Consider the following 16,709-nt stretch of genomic DNA (forward strand, 5'->3'; position numbering starts at 1 on the left):
GAGGGTCACTCTCCTGTTGGGTTAAGGGAAGCCGCTCTGTTCTGCAATTATCTGGTCCCATTGTATCCAGTTGTTCGAGTCCATCTGGAGAGATAGAAGATCTGAGAAATCACAAGGTCCAAAAGCTTCCAAATCAGTGAAGGGAACTTCACACACTTGTGATTGCATCCTAGTATAGTCGAATGAATCTGGGGTAACAGGCCCACAATCCACTACTGGACCTTTGGGTTTGAATCGTAGCTCCGACGACATTTCACGGCAGCGACGGATCCTCTCAATATACTGGGGCATTGGCGGTTCTGGGTGCCCTTCGGCTTTTAAAGCCGCAGCACACTCATTCCAAACTTGCAGCGTCCATTTTCCTATCGCCGTGAACACGGGTCCTGCTGATTCCTCAAATATCTGGGGGTAGTGTGAGTAGACTTCTCCAATCAACTGCCACGTCCTGTCAACCTCAGGCCCCTTTTTGCGGTTCCGGGTCTCGATGAGCACGTAGAGCATTGTACCCCAAAGGTAGCTGGTGCCGATTTGCCACATGTACTTTTCCATATTATTCAGACCGCCGTGTAGTATGGTTAAATATTCCAAAAGTTTCATACAGTTCGCGAATACTATGTTGCGCTCGCTCTGTGGCATTTTGATCGGCCTGTTGGCGGACGACCGGGGGCTATGACCAAAGACTCTCATCTTCCCGATTGATGACCTAACCATGATCGCTATGAAAGTATGAAGTGAATTCAATGGGTCGCAATACCGTAGATACTTGGTTTCGAGATGATCTTCGATCTGATCTATGATACGATTCTTTTCGGCGAGAGGGATGTCTGATCCGCGGAGTGCTTCCCAGTGTACCCCATTAGTAGATATCGGTGCGAACCTTTCTAAAGCTTCTAATATCTCGCATCTGATTAAACAAAATGTGATAGAAGTGATTCCTTTACGCTCCAGGGGTAATTTGACCATATCTGGGTCGAGATCTTCGTCGTTGACATTCAACGGTATCTTAGTATCCTTAGAAACAAGGTCTAACGAAGGCCTCGTGCCGAGGATGTCAGCTAAGCGAAAGTCCACATGGACGAGGTGCCACCAAAGTCGCCTCCGCATTTCAGTTTCGAATGGAGATAGCCCTAGAAGTGAACCATCACGGTGTAATCCCATTTTCCGAGCCAGTCGAATCGCAACTCCTGATAGTACAAATAGAGTATCATGCCTGTAACTCTTTCTTACACACATCTTCTTGAGTTAGAATGAGGACATAAAGAAGTTCTATAGTAATAGCTTACCATGAAAATTGCATACGCCTGGAGTGTCATTGGACTGGAAGTAGATAAAAATCCAGCACGTACTAAAGCCTGGCGAGTTGCAATTCTGTAACGGGAATTGAGTATCGATTTCTCTATTCCGAACAAATTTCGGCACTCCTCATCCGTTAAAGATGTAGCAACTACAAAATAGAAGGATAGTGCTAATGCTTCCAAACTTCTAGAGCGGTTATGAGGGTTCCGTAGCATATCTATTAGCGCGGTCCAGAACGTAGGGACATGGAGTATCTTCGTTAGAGGATCAATTCGATCAATAAACACTTCCTTCATTTTTTCCAATACCGACAAAGAAGGATGTAGACTTGCGACATTTTCGAAGGCATAACTTGGTTCCGACTCGAAGAAAATTCCGCTTTCGTGAAAGTTTCCCTCATCTGTTGGCTCACCAACCTCTGGATGTTGAAACTGAACAAGATTTAGAAAAAGCTAGTAGTAGAAGTGGAGAAGATATAGTAAATACTCACTTCTTCTCCTATAGTAGCCCAGGGTGTACTAAGGAATGAATATTAGGAACTAGGTATTAGAAAAGGAGTTAAGAATGAGCATACATATCAAAATATCTCGATGTTCCCTCTTTTGTTATAAGCTTCGGCTCACTCTCTTCTAACTTGAAGAAAGGATCGCTATGGCTTGGGCTTCGAGACCTGGCGATCTCATCATCTGGGTGAGATATCGACTCGGAGTCAGAGTCATCGAGATCATCGGACGGCTCAATCTTCGCGCCATACGATTTCAATAACTCCTCAAAACGTTTCAATTTAGCATGAAGACTTTCTTTGGGTAATTTCGTTCTCTTTCTCTTCCCTCGCACTGGGGCGACAAAGCTGCATTGCTTCTCTGCCTTGACGCAATTAGAGCAGGGGTTGCGCCGGTCGCATTTGACCTTTCGCTGCCGACAAATCATACATGAGTAACTTTTAAGATCGTCCTCGGGGCCGAGCGGCATCGCTACTGCAGATTGAGACATTTTTCTAGACTTAATAATTTTATGGAGATAGAAGGAGGTAGTGTTGCAGTTCGCGGAGTTTCACGACGAGTGAGTTGACTGTAGATGTTTCTCGGTGTTCGGAGGCGAAAAATCGATTTTTGGATCCCGAGCAGCGGATCCGACCCTTTGACGGCGTGGGTCCCCGTCTTATAAGACGAATTAGGGGGAAAATCCAGCAACATTTCTGGATGTATAAAATGCTGCTTGGATACTTGGCAAAGTTTTACTTAACTATTACGTTCATTACCTGTTAATCAAAGCTCTCCTTTCAAAATCGCCATGTCTCAGCATACCGCAGACAGTGAAAAGAAGCCCTTTGAGGGCGCCGGGCAGGCGACCCACAAGCAAGAGATCGATGAGTACCCTAGTACTCAAAAGAGGGTTGTAATCATGATGGCACTTTACTTGGCGGTTTTCTTAGTTACTTTGGTATGTGATATTATAATTTTGGAAGGTCACTGTTTCTGTCAGTGTTCGAGTGGATTGCTAACCCTTAATTCTAATGCAGGACCAAAACATCATATCGACAGCTATTCCCAGTATTACTAACGAATTCCACTCTTTAGACGACATTGGGTGGTATGGTTCGGCCTATTTACTGACGATGTGCGGTCTCTCACTTGTCATGGGCAAGGTTTACAAATTCTACCCTGCCAAACCTCTCTTCCTAGCTGGTTGTTTCCTATTCGAAATTGGCTCCGCCATCTGTGGTTCGGCTCCCAACTCTATTGCCTTCATTTTCGGCCGTGCTATTGCAGGAATGGGATCGTCGGGGCTATTTTCGGGAGTGATGGTTATCATGTTCCACACCGTCCCATTGCAGCAGCGGCCAATCTACCAAGGCGCTTTCGGGGCCATCTTCGGGATTGCATCAGTTGTTGGCCCCCTTATTGGAGGTAGCTTTACCGATAGGGTAACATGGAGATGGTGTTTCTATATCAATCTCCCTGTTGGGGCAGTATCGATGATCGTCACCTCGTTGATCCTACACTTACCCAGCCAGAAGCTCGACGCGAAGGCAACAGGTTGGGTTGAGAAGATCAAGCAACTAGACCCTATCGGCAACCTTATATTCCTCCCAGGGATCGTTTGCTTGATTTTGGCTCTTCAATGGGGAGGGACCGTGTATCCTTGGAACGACGCTCGCATCATTGTCCTCCTGATCCTTTGCGGTGTCCTATGTATCATCTTTATCGGTGTCCAGGCTTGGAAGAAGGAAGGTGCATCAATCCCGCCTCGTATCATAAAACAACGCAGCATCATCGCCGCCGTCTGGTACGGTTTTTTCAATGGCTCCGGTATGATGGTCTTGACGTACTACCTCCCCATCTGGTTCCAAGCTGTAAAAGGTACCAATGCCATTGGTTCTGGAATTATGATGATTCCTTTGGTCCTCTCAACTGTTATTAGTTCCATCTTATCCGGTATTATGGTCTCTAAGATTGGGTACTACGCCCCTTTCTTTCTGGTCAGCTCCGTTATAATGCCAATAGGAGCTGGTCTTTTGACAACATTCACTCCATCCATCAGCGAGGGCAAGTGGATTGGCTACCAGATACTCTTTGGAGTTGGCCTTGGAGTTGGCATGCAGCAGCCAATGAATGTTGTGCAAACTGTTCTAGAGAGGCCAGATATCGCAACCGGGACTGCAATTGTGACGTTTTCGCGCTTCCTTGGTTCAGCTATATTCCTCCCAGTCGCTGAAAATGTCTTTCTTAACAGTCTCATCTCGAAGCTCTCTAATGTTCCTAGTATCAACTCTAGTTCTGTCACTGGAGGTGGTGCTACTGAGCTGAGGAATATGGTATCTGAGGGCGAGTTAGAGACGCTTCTCTCTGACTATAACGCAGCTATAATCGACGTATTTTACATGGTGATAGCGACATGCGGTATCACTCTCTTCGGCAGCGTTTTCGTGGAGTGGCGCAGTTTGAAAGCTCGCGCCCAAGAGCAGAGGGGCAAAACTAAGCCTGGGGAGCCAACCAAGGCTCAGGAAACTGTCTAATATAATCCGACTGACCAAATGAACCAAAATGTATTATAGACTATCTTTCGAATTCTCCTCTTATTTTTAATCAGCTGTTATTACTATACTACCTGAAGCAGTTGTGATCTAAGCTAATACGGATTTCCCGAAATGATTCAAATAAGTAAAAATGCATTTAAATTACCATTCGTGTACGGACACTACGGCTTTAAAATGAGGTTGCGACGGAAAGAAACCTGCATGATACCGTAAATTGCACGTCCCGTTTGTATCATTTTGTTGGCCTAACATCAGAGTCCGAAATTCAAGTGGCCAGGCATCAACAATGCTCAAGCCATCCTACTTCTTCATCCCATGATCCCCGGACCGCAAACATATCAATAAATAAAAATGTCCCAAGACCATCGTGAGCCTACCCATAACTTGGGTGCATCCTATAGCTTACTCCTTTAGCCTATCGCAGACTCCAAATACCTAAAGATGCGCCTTTCGAACTAAGACCCTCTTCACCTGGGAAAGGGTGGGGTGCCTTCGCTACGAGGTTGATCAAACAAGGAGACCCGATCTTGATGGAAAACCCGCTCTTCGTTATTCTAAAGCCGTCCCAATATATTACAGATGAAGATGTTTTTGCAGCATTCCAGCGGTTGACACCGACGGCAAAACAACAGTTTTTACTTCTTCGTGACAATGCCGGTGGTCCCTTCAAGAGAATAAACGAAGCCCTTGCGGAAAACTCCTTCGCTATATCAGCCAACTCAGGGCATGGCCTGTTTCTGCTCCATTCACGGTTCAATCATTCCTGCGTGCCTAACGCTAAGGTCCCAGACCCCAGCGGTGAGACTATCACATTGTTCGCAATAAAGGACATCATGGCTGGCGAGGAGGTCACTTTCTGTTATAATAGCGATTTTGGGTGTAGGACCAGACGTGAGCGCCACGAAATACTACGTTTTGCCTGCGACTGCAAAGCCTGTCGACTCGGTACCCCCTTCCAACAGCTTAGCGACATACGACGAACATTCGTTCGTGGGTTGCAATACCTTACACTTGGTGTTGATATAGATGGGAGGAGACAAGATTCCTCGCCTCCAATAATCGCTGACCGTAAACTAAAAGAAGCAGCAGAAAACTTAAGTATTCCGCTCAGTAATAGATTAATCTATCAACTCTTGACCTCATTCTTGTTGGAAGAGGAAGGGTTGCTAGACTATCTCATGAGGGAAAGGCTTGAACCTTCCATGATGACAATATCGTCCTTATTTAAAACTAAGAGCAATGCCAGAATCGTCAAGATTGCTATGGCAGAACAAAGTTGGCTAGGGAAGGTCCATATTGCTTTCAGACTCTATGGACGAGCAGATGCTGCTGATGAATCTCTTCCCGAGATGCTTCGGATGCTACGCGGCATCTGATGAGAGCTTACTTTCACAGTGCCTAGTGGTCTTTCAAATGCAATGCAATTAAGGTGGAATTAAGTGAAAGTTTTACACTGTTGGTTCTTAAGGCGTGGCAATCAGAGCTCTCAAGACGAATTTATATCCTCAATCAATTGTGTAAGCCAACAGGTACCTACCTAACAGTCAAATCAACTACCATGGTATAAAACTCCCCTAGTTAAATCAAGGCCGCCACCTCTCAACCCGACATTATAGCGTATCTCGTCCTAGACGATCGAGGAAATTCTAGCTTGACTCGTCAAACATGACCTTTAGGTATCTCATCACACACCACAACTCCTCGCTTATATTATAAGAGAAAAAGATTCAAGCCGCATCATATCCAGTGATACCGTTTAATAGGCGGTAACTATGCCGTGTCCCTTCTTACTCTCGCGGGCTTTCCTGAGATCCCGTACTGCGCCTCCCGTAACCGGGATGGTTTAGCAAAGGCGGGTTATAGGCGTGCGAGGGTTGAATCCTATTTTCATAACCGCCGGCACTATTCACGCCCTCTTGTAGTTCGTAACCGTCATCTCTCACACTTTCAACCTTTTCCTTGCCCTTCTTATCACTCCATGGCGAGTAGGCCTCACGGTCCGGGCTTATTGCAATACCGATGTTATCAGACTTCTCTATTGGCCATGCCATGTTAGGGCCTTCGACCCCGCTGACGGGACTATTATATTGAGAGGAGTAAGGCGAGAAGTAGGGTGTGAAGGCAGTCTGGGTCGATGCACTAATGGGCGAGTCTTGCCAGCCCCGAAGAGGCTTCTGGCTAATGGGTGTCTCGAACATCTCACCACCGCCTTGAGTTGAGGGCCAGTTCTTTGTGGTTTGCTCCCGACGGCGGAGGTACGCCTTTCTCCGGCGCTTGCCATTGATAATGATACCACATCCGACGATGGTAAGAAGAACGGCGAGGCCACCAACGACGATACCAGCAATAGCACCGGAGTCCAAGGGGCCTTTTAACCCTGGAGGAGAGAATGTGGCTGTAGGCGTAGGATCCGTCACATTCACGACGTCCGTAGAAAAGATGTTACCCTGCAAGGGAAGGGTAGCTGGTGGCTCAAGTCTAAGTCTGCAAGCGCCATCTAAGATCGATATATCTGTGGTGGGAGATGGGGGTTAGCTTTTGCGGTAATAAGATAATTTGCGATGAATCATACAGTTGCTAAGGTAGTTGCTATTGGGCGAAGAGGTCAAGCAAGAGTGACATTTGTCAAGGTTATAGTCCGTCCACCTATCACAGTAGCCATATATCGAGCTACTAGATGTAAGATTGCCGTACTTGATCGCTTGTTCGATGTTACCGCAAGCGAAGCTGCTGAGGTTAGCATCAGGGCGGAATGAGAAGCCATAAACACATACGAAGTAACACATGGGCTTGTTCCAGCGTCGAATAAACATACGTTGACAGCATATCGCATATTATCTGACAAGATGAATTAGCAACTATGATGTGTATAGGGGAGCGAATGAAGCCTTACAGAGCATATATTGTAAGTCAGACTTGTTTTGTGCCCCGTTTGGTGTTGCAAACGAACTCCTTGACTCGCAGCCGATACAAGATTGGTAGACTTGGCCTGATGATGTGACGCTGTATGCTGAATCCTCGCAGACTATCATATCGTCTGTTGTTGAACTAAGTACATTACCGCACTGCGTCTCGCATGTTGACCCGTCTGCGACAAGTAACGCAGACGATGCATGCCAAAGAGCTGCGAACGAGAGGATTTGGAACGTCGCCATCATGTTTCCTTGCCTCCTACGCGATGTCTATCCACGGTCGAGAAGTGCCGAGTATCGAAGTAATATAGATTCAATAGATATCGTACCTAAGATATCCAGTATTTTCGGTAGTCGTCTGGGATTCGAAATATATATCATCTGCAGCCAAGATGGGTTTCCTGGGGTCCAAACAGCAATAGTTGAGCCGCAGAGAGACGTTCGTTTGTACAATACAATCTCTGATACCTTTACTGAGAGAGAGCCTCCACCCAACCGAAGAAGCAAGGGAGCAGTGAGGGGCGCTTCGTCAACGCGGTTTCATCCCTATCTAATCGAAGTCACATCTGAAGAGAATAGTATAAGCGCGAACGTCTTGATAATATTTGTCTCGACCGCCTCATCGGATCGACGCACATCACCTCACTAGATCCATTCAGTGGACGAAATAGTCGGCAGAGCTATGCAAATCATGGAGAGAGGGGCCGTGCAGAGGCCATCACACACTCGATCAAGTCGGAGGATCGGGACTTTGCTATGGTTGTATGGTTAGTCCGGGGGGGCAGAATCCAGGGGTGAGAACGAAAGGGTCCAATAGGGATTTTAGGTACGATCAACGTATATTAACCATTGGTTCCGGATGCAGAGTTCGGGGATGCAAGGCCCTGCTTGCTCATGGCACCTTGCCGAGGGGGATTTTAACGTAGATGGCTTCGGCTACGGCCGTTATTGGAGATCAAAAATCACTCCGCTAATATATTCGTCCAATTGTTGAATAAAGGAACGTTGCCCAACATGTCCCCCAAATCATCGATCCACCGAAAAACCTCAATTCGGAAAACGAACGCTTCGTCACACAAGCTGACAGGGCACACTCACCTAAACACACCATATGTAATTACTATGCATAAAGCAACCCTCTTGGCCCTCATAGCTTCGGGCTTTGGGGGCCGCCTTATGCATGCAATGCAAAAAACGGCGACCGAACCGGAGAACCGTATCTATCTATTGTCATGCGGCAAAGATTCTCTACGATCCTACCACGATCTTATTGTGGCGTGTATACCTGATCGTCCGTGTGGCTGTTCGATCTACGTACATGATAAGAGTTGAACCTATGATAATTCTATGATCGGTTTCGTCTCACGTATCAAATGAGGAGTTTTATACGAGCGAGTCTCCAGGAGAAATTTCTGTGTGCTGAGTGACCCAAACTGTTGGGACTCGATGACGAAGCCGTGAAAGATCCAATTTGCTCATATTCTCCTAAGCGTTGGAAGTCTTACCATCGCAAACGTTTGTACCACGTAGCCAAAAGCAAAAGAATTGTATAGGACGGCTAGGGACATATATTAGTACCTAGCTTCTTGTTCGTCATTTTCACGGGACGTTGCAATTTTGGTCAAGATGTGGGTGGCGCAGACGGCATGCCGATTAATCGGACAGCTCAACTCTCTTCTATTACCAATGCACCAAGCCGACGAGATCATGCCTCTCGCCTAAGTAAACCGACATGATATGAGCTTAAGCGCCAAATAAACATCTCAGAGTAGGAAGGGTTGATCAATGAGGTTCGAAGATTCAGTCACTTTGTAGATTGGATCTTTATTCGCTTTTCAATCTTGCACCAACATACAGACAGCCCTCCCTCATGCCATTGGGCCGTTACCATGAGGTCAGTCATTAGAAAATTGAGAGAATAACATTGGCTCAAAACACACACTATGTAACATCACATTGAATCGGCGCGTAGTTGAATTCAACAGGTAGTAAGCCGAGAGGAAATGAAACGAATGAAGCATGTGAATTCGTTTCGGATATACCAGCATCAGCCGAACGCTTCGTCCCGAAATCTCAAAATAATCGGCAAGCCGAGCATACGAAACTATTAAGCTTCCCGATATGTTTATATGTAAATCCATGTCCTTGCCTGAGAGTCTTGATTCGCATTGCGAACATCAACTCGACTTCCAACACTTTCTAGTTATTCTTCCTCTTGCTTCCCTTCTGCGTGTATGGTATCGTACCGTGAGGTGAAGACTCTAGATCAACGACGCATCTATTACTACTGAGGAGTACAAGATATGGATAGTTAATATTGGATTCCAATTATCTGTCTACTATCTACTATGTGTATCTACCAAGGAAGTGTTAGTCCCATAGGGTAGAACTGATTGCCCTTTGCTAGCAACATCTGCTTCATAAAACGTAAGACTTCCGATTCTATATGTATAAATATCATACGGAACTGACACAGAGCGTTAGCTCTCCTTAAACCCACAGATTTGCCTCAGTTACTAGTAGTGGAGACACTAGGTAGTTATCACTGAGCGTGACATAACCTTGCGATGCTTTGCTACTACAGGCCGACAGCATTGGCCTTTGATGGTCTGTTATATGATTCTTATATATAATGGCCAGTGCCTTATTCAACTTATTGTTCTAGTAAGCACTCTTTCGTATATAATGAGAACGGGATGGCAGTGATAGATCCTTTGCTTCTCAAGTGAGATGTGCACTCTGTTCTAAAGACGCTATTCGACTTGGCCTTTGAAGACCAAGGTGCCTGTTATGTGCACTTGGTCTGCTCAACTTTTTCTCTTCATAGAACCTCTATGCTCAAGATTACACCCAACATAGTCGTCTTCACTGAAACCAGTGGGCCGTGTCTTCTCATACTGCGAGCTTCGGTGCTCAAGTTCAAGATGTTTAGGGAAACACCTATATGTTAGAAGCGCCCGAGTATTTTTCTTACGTCTCTGTTTGCGCCTAGACAATTGACTATATTAGTCTAGGCTAATAGTTTATAGATGTTAAGCTCTAAAATAGGATAGCTGAAATACGGTTTATGTGCCTTGGCGGGCCTCTCTAACTTCATAGGCCCAAGAGTCTAGTCTGAAGAGTTACATATCAGCTTCTTGATATATAGCATAGTAGCTCGGCTCATGGCAACTACTGTGAAGCTATTTCCAATAGGGGATACACACCCTTCCCTATCAATCTTACGAGTACCTAAGTCAAGACGCCCGGCGATGTTAGAGATGCTTCATGCTTTATCCACAAAGTATTGTGGAAGATTGCGTCCTCTAAGGACTCAGCAAGGCGTCTAATATTGATGCTCTCAACGATCCTCTCCAATTTAGTTCATCGCCTAGGAAAACTAGACTGACCGGGTACACGATACGTCAAAAAATCTTCCATCCATCATTATAAACTCTACATTGTGGGAGTATACTTTAGATGAGGTTTTTTCATCTCCTCATACCCAGATTGTTCTATTTCTTCGAGATAGTATCTCGGTTATGCCACTATCAACAACACTAAGCCACCTGGGTAAGGTACGTCGCATTCCTACAGGGGCTCAGCCCACTATTTTTTTCATATGTATTTTTTTTTCATTCTAGCTAGCTGCCCTTTATCTTGTGTTTCCCCCACTGAAAAAGCTTAAACCAGATTTAATAGGGAAACGATACGCTATATAGGTAGGTGTCTTTACCATACTTCGATAGTGGCATGTGTGGAGAAAGAACATGTTTTCTCTGGCGTTTACATACGCAATATCGACCCACAAGCCCCTCGTCGGATCCCATCACTCTGGAAAATCGCATGTGGAGCACTACCTTCGCTATCTCACCCACTCACGGTGGCGTATTTAGCGCTTTCAGCGCTTTCGAGGTTAGCAGGGGTTCATCGGCAGACCATTGGTGGGCTTTGGGGACTTTTCTGGTAGTCTACTGGCCTATCCGTGCCTCTGGGATTCTTCAGCAGCCTTTCCCGCCCCACGACGTCTTGAGTTACACCACAGCCAGAGATGTTCTGCAGCGGATCATTAATTATCGCCCAGCCACACCTTACAGCCAATTCTTTACTATTACACCACCATCGAGGCTTCACCGGTGGTTCATAATGATTGTCCCAAGTCAATTGGGCGATTCATGGTCATCCGAGCCACCCACCAACTAAATACGATAAGTTACCGTCGTTACCGTCGTTTTCGTAGTCCCCACCATCCGTTAGGTACCGCAGCGGGACTATCAGCATCTACACAATGATTGTCCTATATTACAATGATTGATTCATTACACAATCATTGTGTTGGAAACAATCATTGTGTGGCCCGTGCACCACCAAAAGGGAGGGCTCTGATTGGTCAGATTTTGGTATATTACAGAAAACCTCGGACTTTAAGATATTCCGGGATAATATTAAAGAAAATAAAAATTTTATTTTTTTATTTTTATTTTTTTATTTTTATTTTTATTTTTTTACTTTTTTTATTTTTTTAAAATCTTTTACACATACGAGGAATTGAACTACGAGGTTTACGGATTACGGATTACGGATTACGTGTTACATTACATGTTACGAGCTACGAGCTTACTAGCTACACTATTGGACAGTTGCAAAGCACGGATGTTTCAACCTATTAAGACAAAGCTTGGCAGCCCGGGCTAATCCCGATACATACTAGATTAGTCACAATGACTGTTACCCACACAATGATTGTTGGCCACACAATGATTGTTTAACTTTACAATCATTGTTGCCCCTCGCATTTTCCCACTATGGTACTAATCGAGTCGCGAACGAAGCGAGGTTGCGCAAGAATCTAAGTATTGGAGCAGAACTGGCAATGGTTAGCTTTGCTTTGCTTTTAAGTCTTTTAAGTAAGTTATACATATTCTCTGTGAGCTCGATATATGGATTATAACTTGAATATTTCGCTTGATGGAACTGTTCAGTAAGGCCGCGAGGCTAAAAAGGTCAGTCAATAACCCATGAAGCGCTTATATTCGCAGTACTGTTGGCTGCGTGATTAGACCCTCGCCCGGATACACGCATACTACTCCCAACCAGTCTTCTTTTATTCGGTTTATGATTCCTTTGTTACCTGTACCTCAGGATCACCCCTTGTCTTAAACGTGCTATCTTGTAGGTCTCGTTGGTAACAGACGTAGCATATCACAACTTGACCCAGCTATAATTAACACCCAGATCCCACCCTACATAAAAATATATGAATATGGTGTTATATCCCATCGATCGACCTCTCCACTCTTACGCTTTCCTTATCATTTAATCTGATTCCTTTTTACATATCCCGAACTTCTGCTTTCACTCACGGGATCTAGAGTCGTGCGATCGTTGGGTGCGATACGATTATTTGTACGTCACTGTAAGACGGACGAGAACATTAGATTTAATTATCTTTTTACGTTCTACTTAAGCGATAGTCGTATCGGACCCAAAACCACCGATTCCGACCTCTTCCTAATATAGTTACTTGGTTACAAAATTAAACCTTAGCTCTCCCGTTCTCCTCTTCTTCTCCGTCATATTCCTAGAAATCATCAATACGGCCGCGTCTTCGGTTTCTATGAGACGGTGGGTGGAAAATGAGGATAGGGTGTCTGCAATTCGCCCCGAAGCTCGGGGACGTTAACAATAATCTCAACCGCGCCGACGCAGTCTTGAGTAAAGCGAATCCCGAGAACCTCGATCTGCTTTGTCTACCCGAATTAGCTTTTTCAGGTATATTCGTACCTAAAGTACGTTTGAGTGTATTTAAATCATAACGCTGACTTCATCAAGGCTATAATTTTAAGTCGCTTCAACAAATCAGCCCTTTTCTCGAGCCTCAAGGCTCTGGCGTGACTGCGCTCTGGGCGAGAACGGTCGCACTCAAATACAATTGTGTTACGACAGTCGGATATCCAGAGAGTTTGATGTAAAAGCGAAATGGCCCACCGGACCCGAGTATTACAACTCGGCCATCGTCGTCAATGGCGAGGGAGAAACAATCGGCAATTATAGAAAGAGTTTCTTATATTATACGGACGAGACATGGGCTCTGGGAAGGCGGCGAAGGGTTCTGGCAAGGATCTATTCAGGGTCTTGGGAAACAGAAACACCTCTCTAGGCATTTGTGCGTAGCCTTCACTATGAACCTTGTTGCTCTTCTAACTAACAATTTATTTAGGCATGGATATTAAGTGAGCGATATGTTAATATATGGTTACCCTACTGACTTTTCCTTTAGTCCATATAAGTTCGAGGCCCCCTTCCACGCTTTCGAATTCGCATTTCATGTCCTAGAAATGGGATCAAATCTCGTCATCCTTACGATGGCCTGGCTCACAAGGGAGGATGGTCGAATGTTCTCGCGCATGCCAAATGATCCGGATTTGGACACATTAACTTACTGGGTAACCAGATTAGAGCCGCTCATTAGAGCAGAAAGCGAAGAGGAAATCATCGTAGTTTTTGCAAATCGCTGTGGTATCGAGGATGACGCAGTTTACGCTGGAACCAGCGCTGTGATTGGGATAAAAGATGGCGAAGTCAGTGTTTATGGGATCCTTGGCAGGGGAGAGAAGGAGCTTCTGGTTGTTGATACAGATGCTGCCCCATATGCTAAATTGGTGTATCGGCCTGACGACAATGCATCAACTGTTACTTCGACCGACGATGAGTCAAGAGGCGGTTCGTCCAATAGATCGACTAGACCTGACAAGGAGGACCCTTCGAAGAGGTCGGAACAGCCTAGATCAACGAGAGGAAATGATTCTACTAATATTCCAACAACCCAGACACCGAAAAGCACCGATTCAGCCAGGATGTCTAAGACTCCAGCTCAGCCTATTTCACCATTGAGTGAGTCTACACTCGCTAACTATGAATCGATGTCACCTAGTGGAGCTACCAAAGACTACGACTACGTACCCTTGGGCCATGGTCCCAGAGCTGGAAGTGATAGAAGTACGAAATCTATGCAAGGCTCAATCGGTTCAGGCCGTTCGGGTACATCCAGGAAGTCGAAAGTTTCAAGTCGCACTCGAGCTTCTAAGGGAGACCCTTGATTCTAAGGGCTTGGCATCCCATCGATTATCATCTAAGAAAGTTAAGACAGCATCCCCCCGGATACAGATCCCACCTCCTAAGTTAGCAAATGATTCGATTCCGACTCCAACAGCACCAAGTCCGACACCCTTAGCCGTCCGGCCTAAGCTTTCTATCCCGAAGGATGCTCATAGGCGCCCGCATATTCCCACACCCCATCCAGATTCGGGACAAAGTCATATCCCAATGGAACAGCAGAATACAATCTTAACTCCGACCACAGCTTTTGACGATTTGAGTCCGCAATTTCCAGCCAGGTCCTTTTGGACTCCTTCGGACTCGCGCCTGTGGACTTCTATGGAACTACAAGACGAGCCACCCGTGTTAGAATACCCAACAAGGTCCTCAAAGCCAATTATTGAAAATAAGTCCAGAGTCGCAGAAGTAGACATACAGAGCAGAAAGCCCTCACCACCTAAGTCGCGTATCACCAGCAGATCGAGAAAACATGAACGCTCGAACTCAACGTTTGGCCAGGGGCCCGATTCTAGTGCGCTTGCTCAACGTCCTGAAACCATAAGTCCACGCCCGGAGTCTTCCATTGGGCAGAGAGTTGATACATCTTCGCCTTATCAGATCGTCCCTCTTCCCTCTTCGCCGAAATCGCCGAAATGCAAGCCGAAGTCGGCCTACTAATCCTATTCTTCCAGACGACCCTATAGAACAACAATACTTCGACGTCGCAGAATCTTCAGTCCTAATCGGTGCGAGCCCAAGCGTACTTAATAGCTCAGTAACTAGAGGACCTTCTGCCGTATTCCGTCCAGACACCCGCATGAGCAATGTCGAATCAACATATCGCCCTACATCTCAGCCCCCCCGGTCGCGCAGTAACAGTTATAAGACCCAAGGTTCATCAGTTCAAGGGGCTGTGGGAAATTCTTGGCAATCTCGCGCCATCAGCCGTGGGCGGCAGCGAGTACCGAAGGGTTTCACTGGAGCCTCTGACCATGCAGATATTAGCAGAAGAGGTGGCTCTCCAGAGTGGTCTGTTCAAGGGGACATGGACAGTGGGGATGATGATGAGATTGTGGAAGAGATTATTGTGCGACGCTCACCAAGCTGCGCAATTCATGGGGACAGACATAACCACATTAGCACTCCAGGACAAGAATCTAACCTAAACTCCCAAGATTCTAATGGCGAGAGGTTTGATTCGTCACGAGTCACTCCTGAGTCGGGTGGATCAATGAAGATTAAAAGTGCAACTGAAACCTCAATTCAGCCTCTCGACAACGAACTTGAGGTACACCCAAACTTTTATGCATCTTCTACCGAGACCCTTGCTGGCGCAGAAGGATCACTTGCAGCACCCTGGTTCTTGTTTGATCCCAAGACACCAAAAGCCATGGTTTTTAGGATGGATGAGAATCATGCCACACCTAACACTCCTCGGTCCGCTCCTTTCGCCCAGCCTCTGATGATCGCGAAGCAGATCGGACAAGAGGCGATAGGCAAAGTTAGGCCGAAGAGTGCTGTCTGGTAGTAGTGGCACTTTAACGTGTAATGATCTTAGGAATGATTTGATGCACCCGAAAAATGTGTCACTATATTAAGCGAGGAGTTGGTTTGGTTAAAGACGGACATTCTTTCGATTCGGGCTCTAAATTCAAGTTATACCAGAATATGTAGATACTTACGTCAACATAGCAATAGCAAATCTCATTGAGGGCCGATTATCAGGCTTTGGCTGTGTAGAGTGAAAAGTTGGTAATGTGCTTACATTTCAGGGGAAACCCTAACAAAATAGATTCGTTTAAGTACCGTATTAATCTTGGTGCTTCGCTGTTTATGTTTTAAATATAGTTGAGCTATATGGCTGCTTTAAACACGATACAAAAGCCCCTTCACATTTAACATTTACCACTTTATCGGGATCATCCCATACGGAAAGCTCTAGGAATAGTAGAGGGTATATCCGGTGTTTGTCCCAGGCATGTTGCAAAGTAAGACGGTTCCATAATAGGATCTCTGCTCTTCTGGTGCAACGACAAACAATTTCCCGGCGTATGCAGGTAAGCAACGTCCGAATCTGTTGTGAACCCGAAATATTCGAGTCAAGTAGGTAGCTTGCAGTCGTAATCCTAGCGTTATTACATCGTTATCCATGTAACTAACAGCTACTACACGGATAGTTGTCACACGATAATATGATATTGGCTCCATTTGTATGGTGCAGGCCTCCCAGCTTAGACAACACGAAAAACCGGCCAATGGCAATCAAACTAATATATAGAGGCTATGACGTTTCGTACTGATTAGTTCGTTAGAGGTTGAAACCGCGTTTTTACTTTATTTCTAACCTTTCTAGCTAGGTGCCCTACATTAATCGTGACTGATGC

General features: G+C 45.6%; 5 protein-coding genes across 6 annotated transcripts; 3 read left to right on the plus strand and 2 right to left on the minus strand.

Moving 5' to 3' along the window:
- Nucleotides 1–21: 21 nt before the first annotated feature.
- Nucleotides 22–2,289, minus strand: GL218_02176 (the record flags this gene model as incomplete). Of its 2 annotated transcripts, XM_033578674.1 has the most annotated exons (4): nucleotides 22–1,233; nucleotides 1,284–1,727; nucleotides 1,787–1,814; nucleotides 1,871–2,289. In XM_033578674.1, the coding sequence occupies 4 exons, from the start codon at nucleotides 2,287–2,289 to the stop codon at nucleotides 22–24; spliced, it is 2,103 nt and encodes a 700-aa protein (XP_033438199.1). The 2 variants fall into 2 exon arrangements, with proteins under 2 accessions (XP_033438199.1, XP_033438198.1); XM_033578673.1 differs by lacking the exon at nucleotides 1,787–1,814 and having other exon boundaries at nucleotides 22–1,184; nucleotides 1,284–1,352; nucleotides 1,920–2,289.
- Nucleotides 2,290–2,589: 300 nt separating this feature from the next.
- On the plus strand, nucleotides 2,590–4,315 carry GL218_02177 (putative HC-toxin efflux carrier TOXA; the record flags this gene model as incomplete). Its single annotated transcript, XM_033578675.1, has 2 exons — nucleotides 2,590–2,739; nucleotides 2,819–4,315. The coding sequence occupies 2 exons, from the start codon at nucleotides 2,590–2,592 to the stop codon at nucleotides 4,313–4,315; spliced, it is 1,647 nt and encodes a 548-aa protein (XP_033438200.1).
- A 1,808-nt stretch (nucleotides 4,316–6,123) lies between these two features.
- GL218_02178 (putative lpxtg-domain-containing protein) lies at nucleotides 6,124–7,494 on the minus strand (the record flags this gene model as incomplete). Its single annotated transcript, XM_033578676.1, has 4 exons — nucleotides 6,124–6,848; nucleotides 6,909–7,066; nucleotides 7,111–7,174; nucleotides 7,230–7,494. 4 exons carry the CDS (start codon nucleotides 7,492–7,494, stop codon nucleotides 6,124–6,126), a joined length of 1,212 nt encoding a protein of 403 aa, XP_033438196.1.
- A 5,369-nt stretch (nucleotides 7,495–12,863) lies between these two features.
- On the plus strand, nucleotides 12,864–13,387 carry GL218_02179 (uncharacterized protein; the record flags this gene model as incomplete). The annotated part of the gene is made up of 2 exons (XM_033578677.1): nucleotides 12,864–12,999; nucleotides 13,074–13,387. The coding sequence occupies 2 exons, from the start codon at nucleotides 12,864–12,866 to the stop codon at nucleotides 13,385–13,387; spliced, it is 450 nt and encodes a 149-aa protein (XP_033438197.1).
- Nucleotides 13,388–13,449: 62 nt separating this feature from the next.
- Nucleotides 13,450–15,003, plus strand: GL218_02180 (Protein N-terminal amidase; the record flags this gene model as incomplete). Its single annotated transcript, XM_033578678.1, has 3 exons — nucleotides 13,450–13,460; nucleotides 13,508–14,226; nucleotides 14,279–15,003. 3 exons carry the CDS (start codon nucleotides 13,450–13,452, stop codon nucleotides 15,001–15,003), a joined length of 1,455 nt encoding a protein of 484 aa, XP_033438792.1.
- Between the last annotated feature and the right edge of the window lie 1,706 nt (nucleotides 15,004–16,709).

The sequence above is a fragment of the Daldinia childiae genome, assembly GCF_008694065.1.
Source record: "Daldinia childiae strain JS-1345 chromosome Unknown Scaffold2, whole genome shotgun sequence".
In the NCBI taxonomy this organism is placed as follows: Eukaryota; Fungi; Ascomycota; class Sordariomycetes; order Xylariales; family Hypoxylaceae; genus Daldinia; species Daldinia childiae.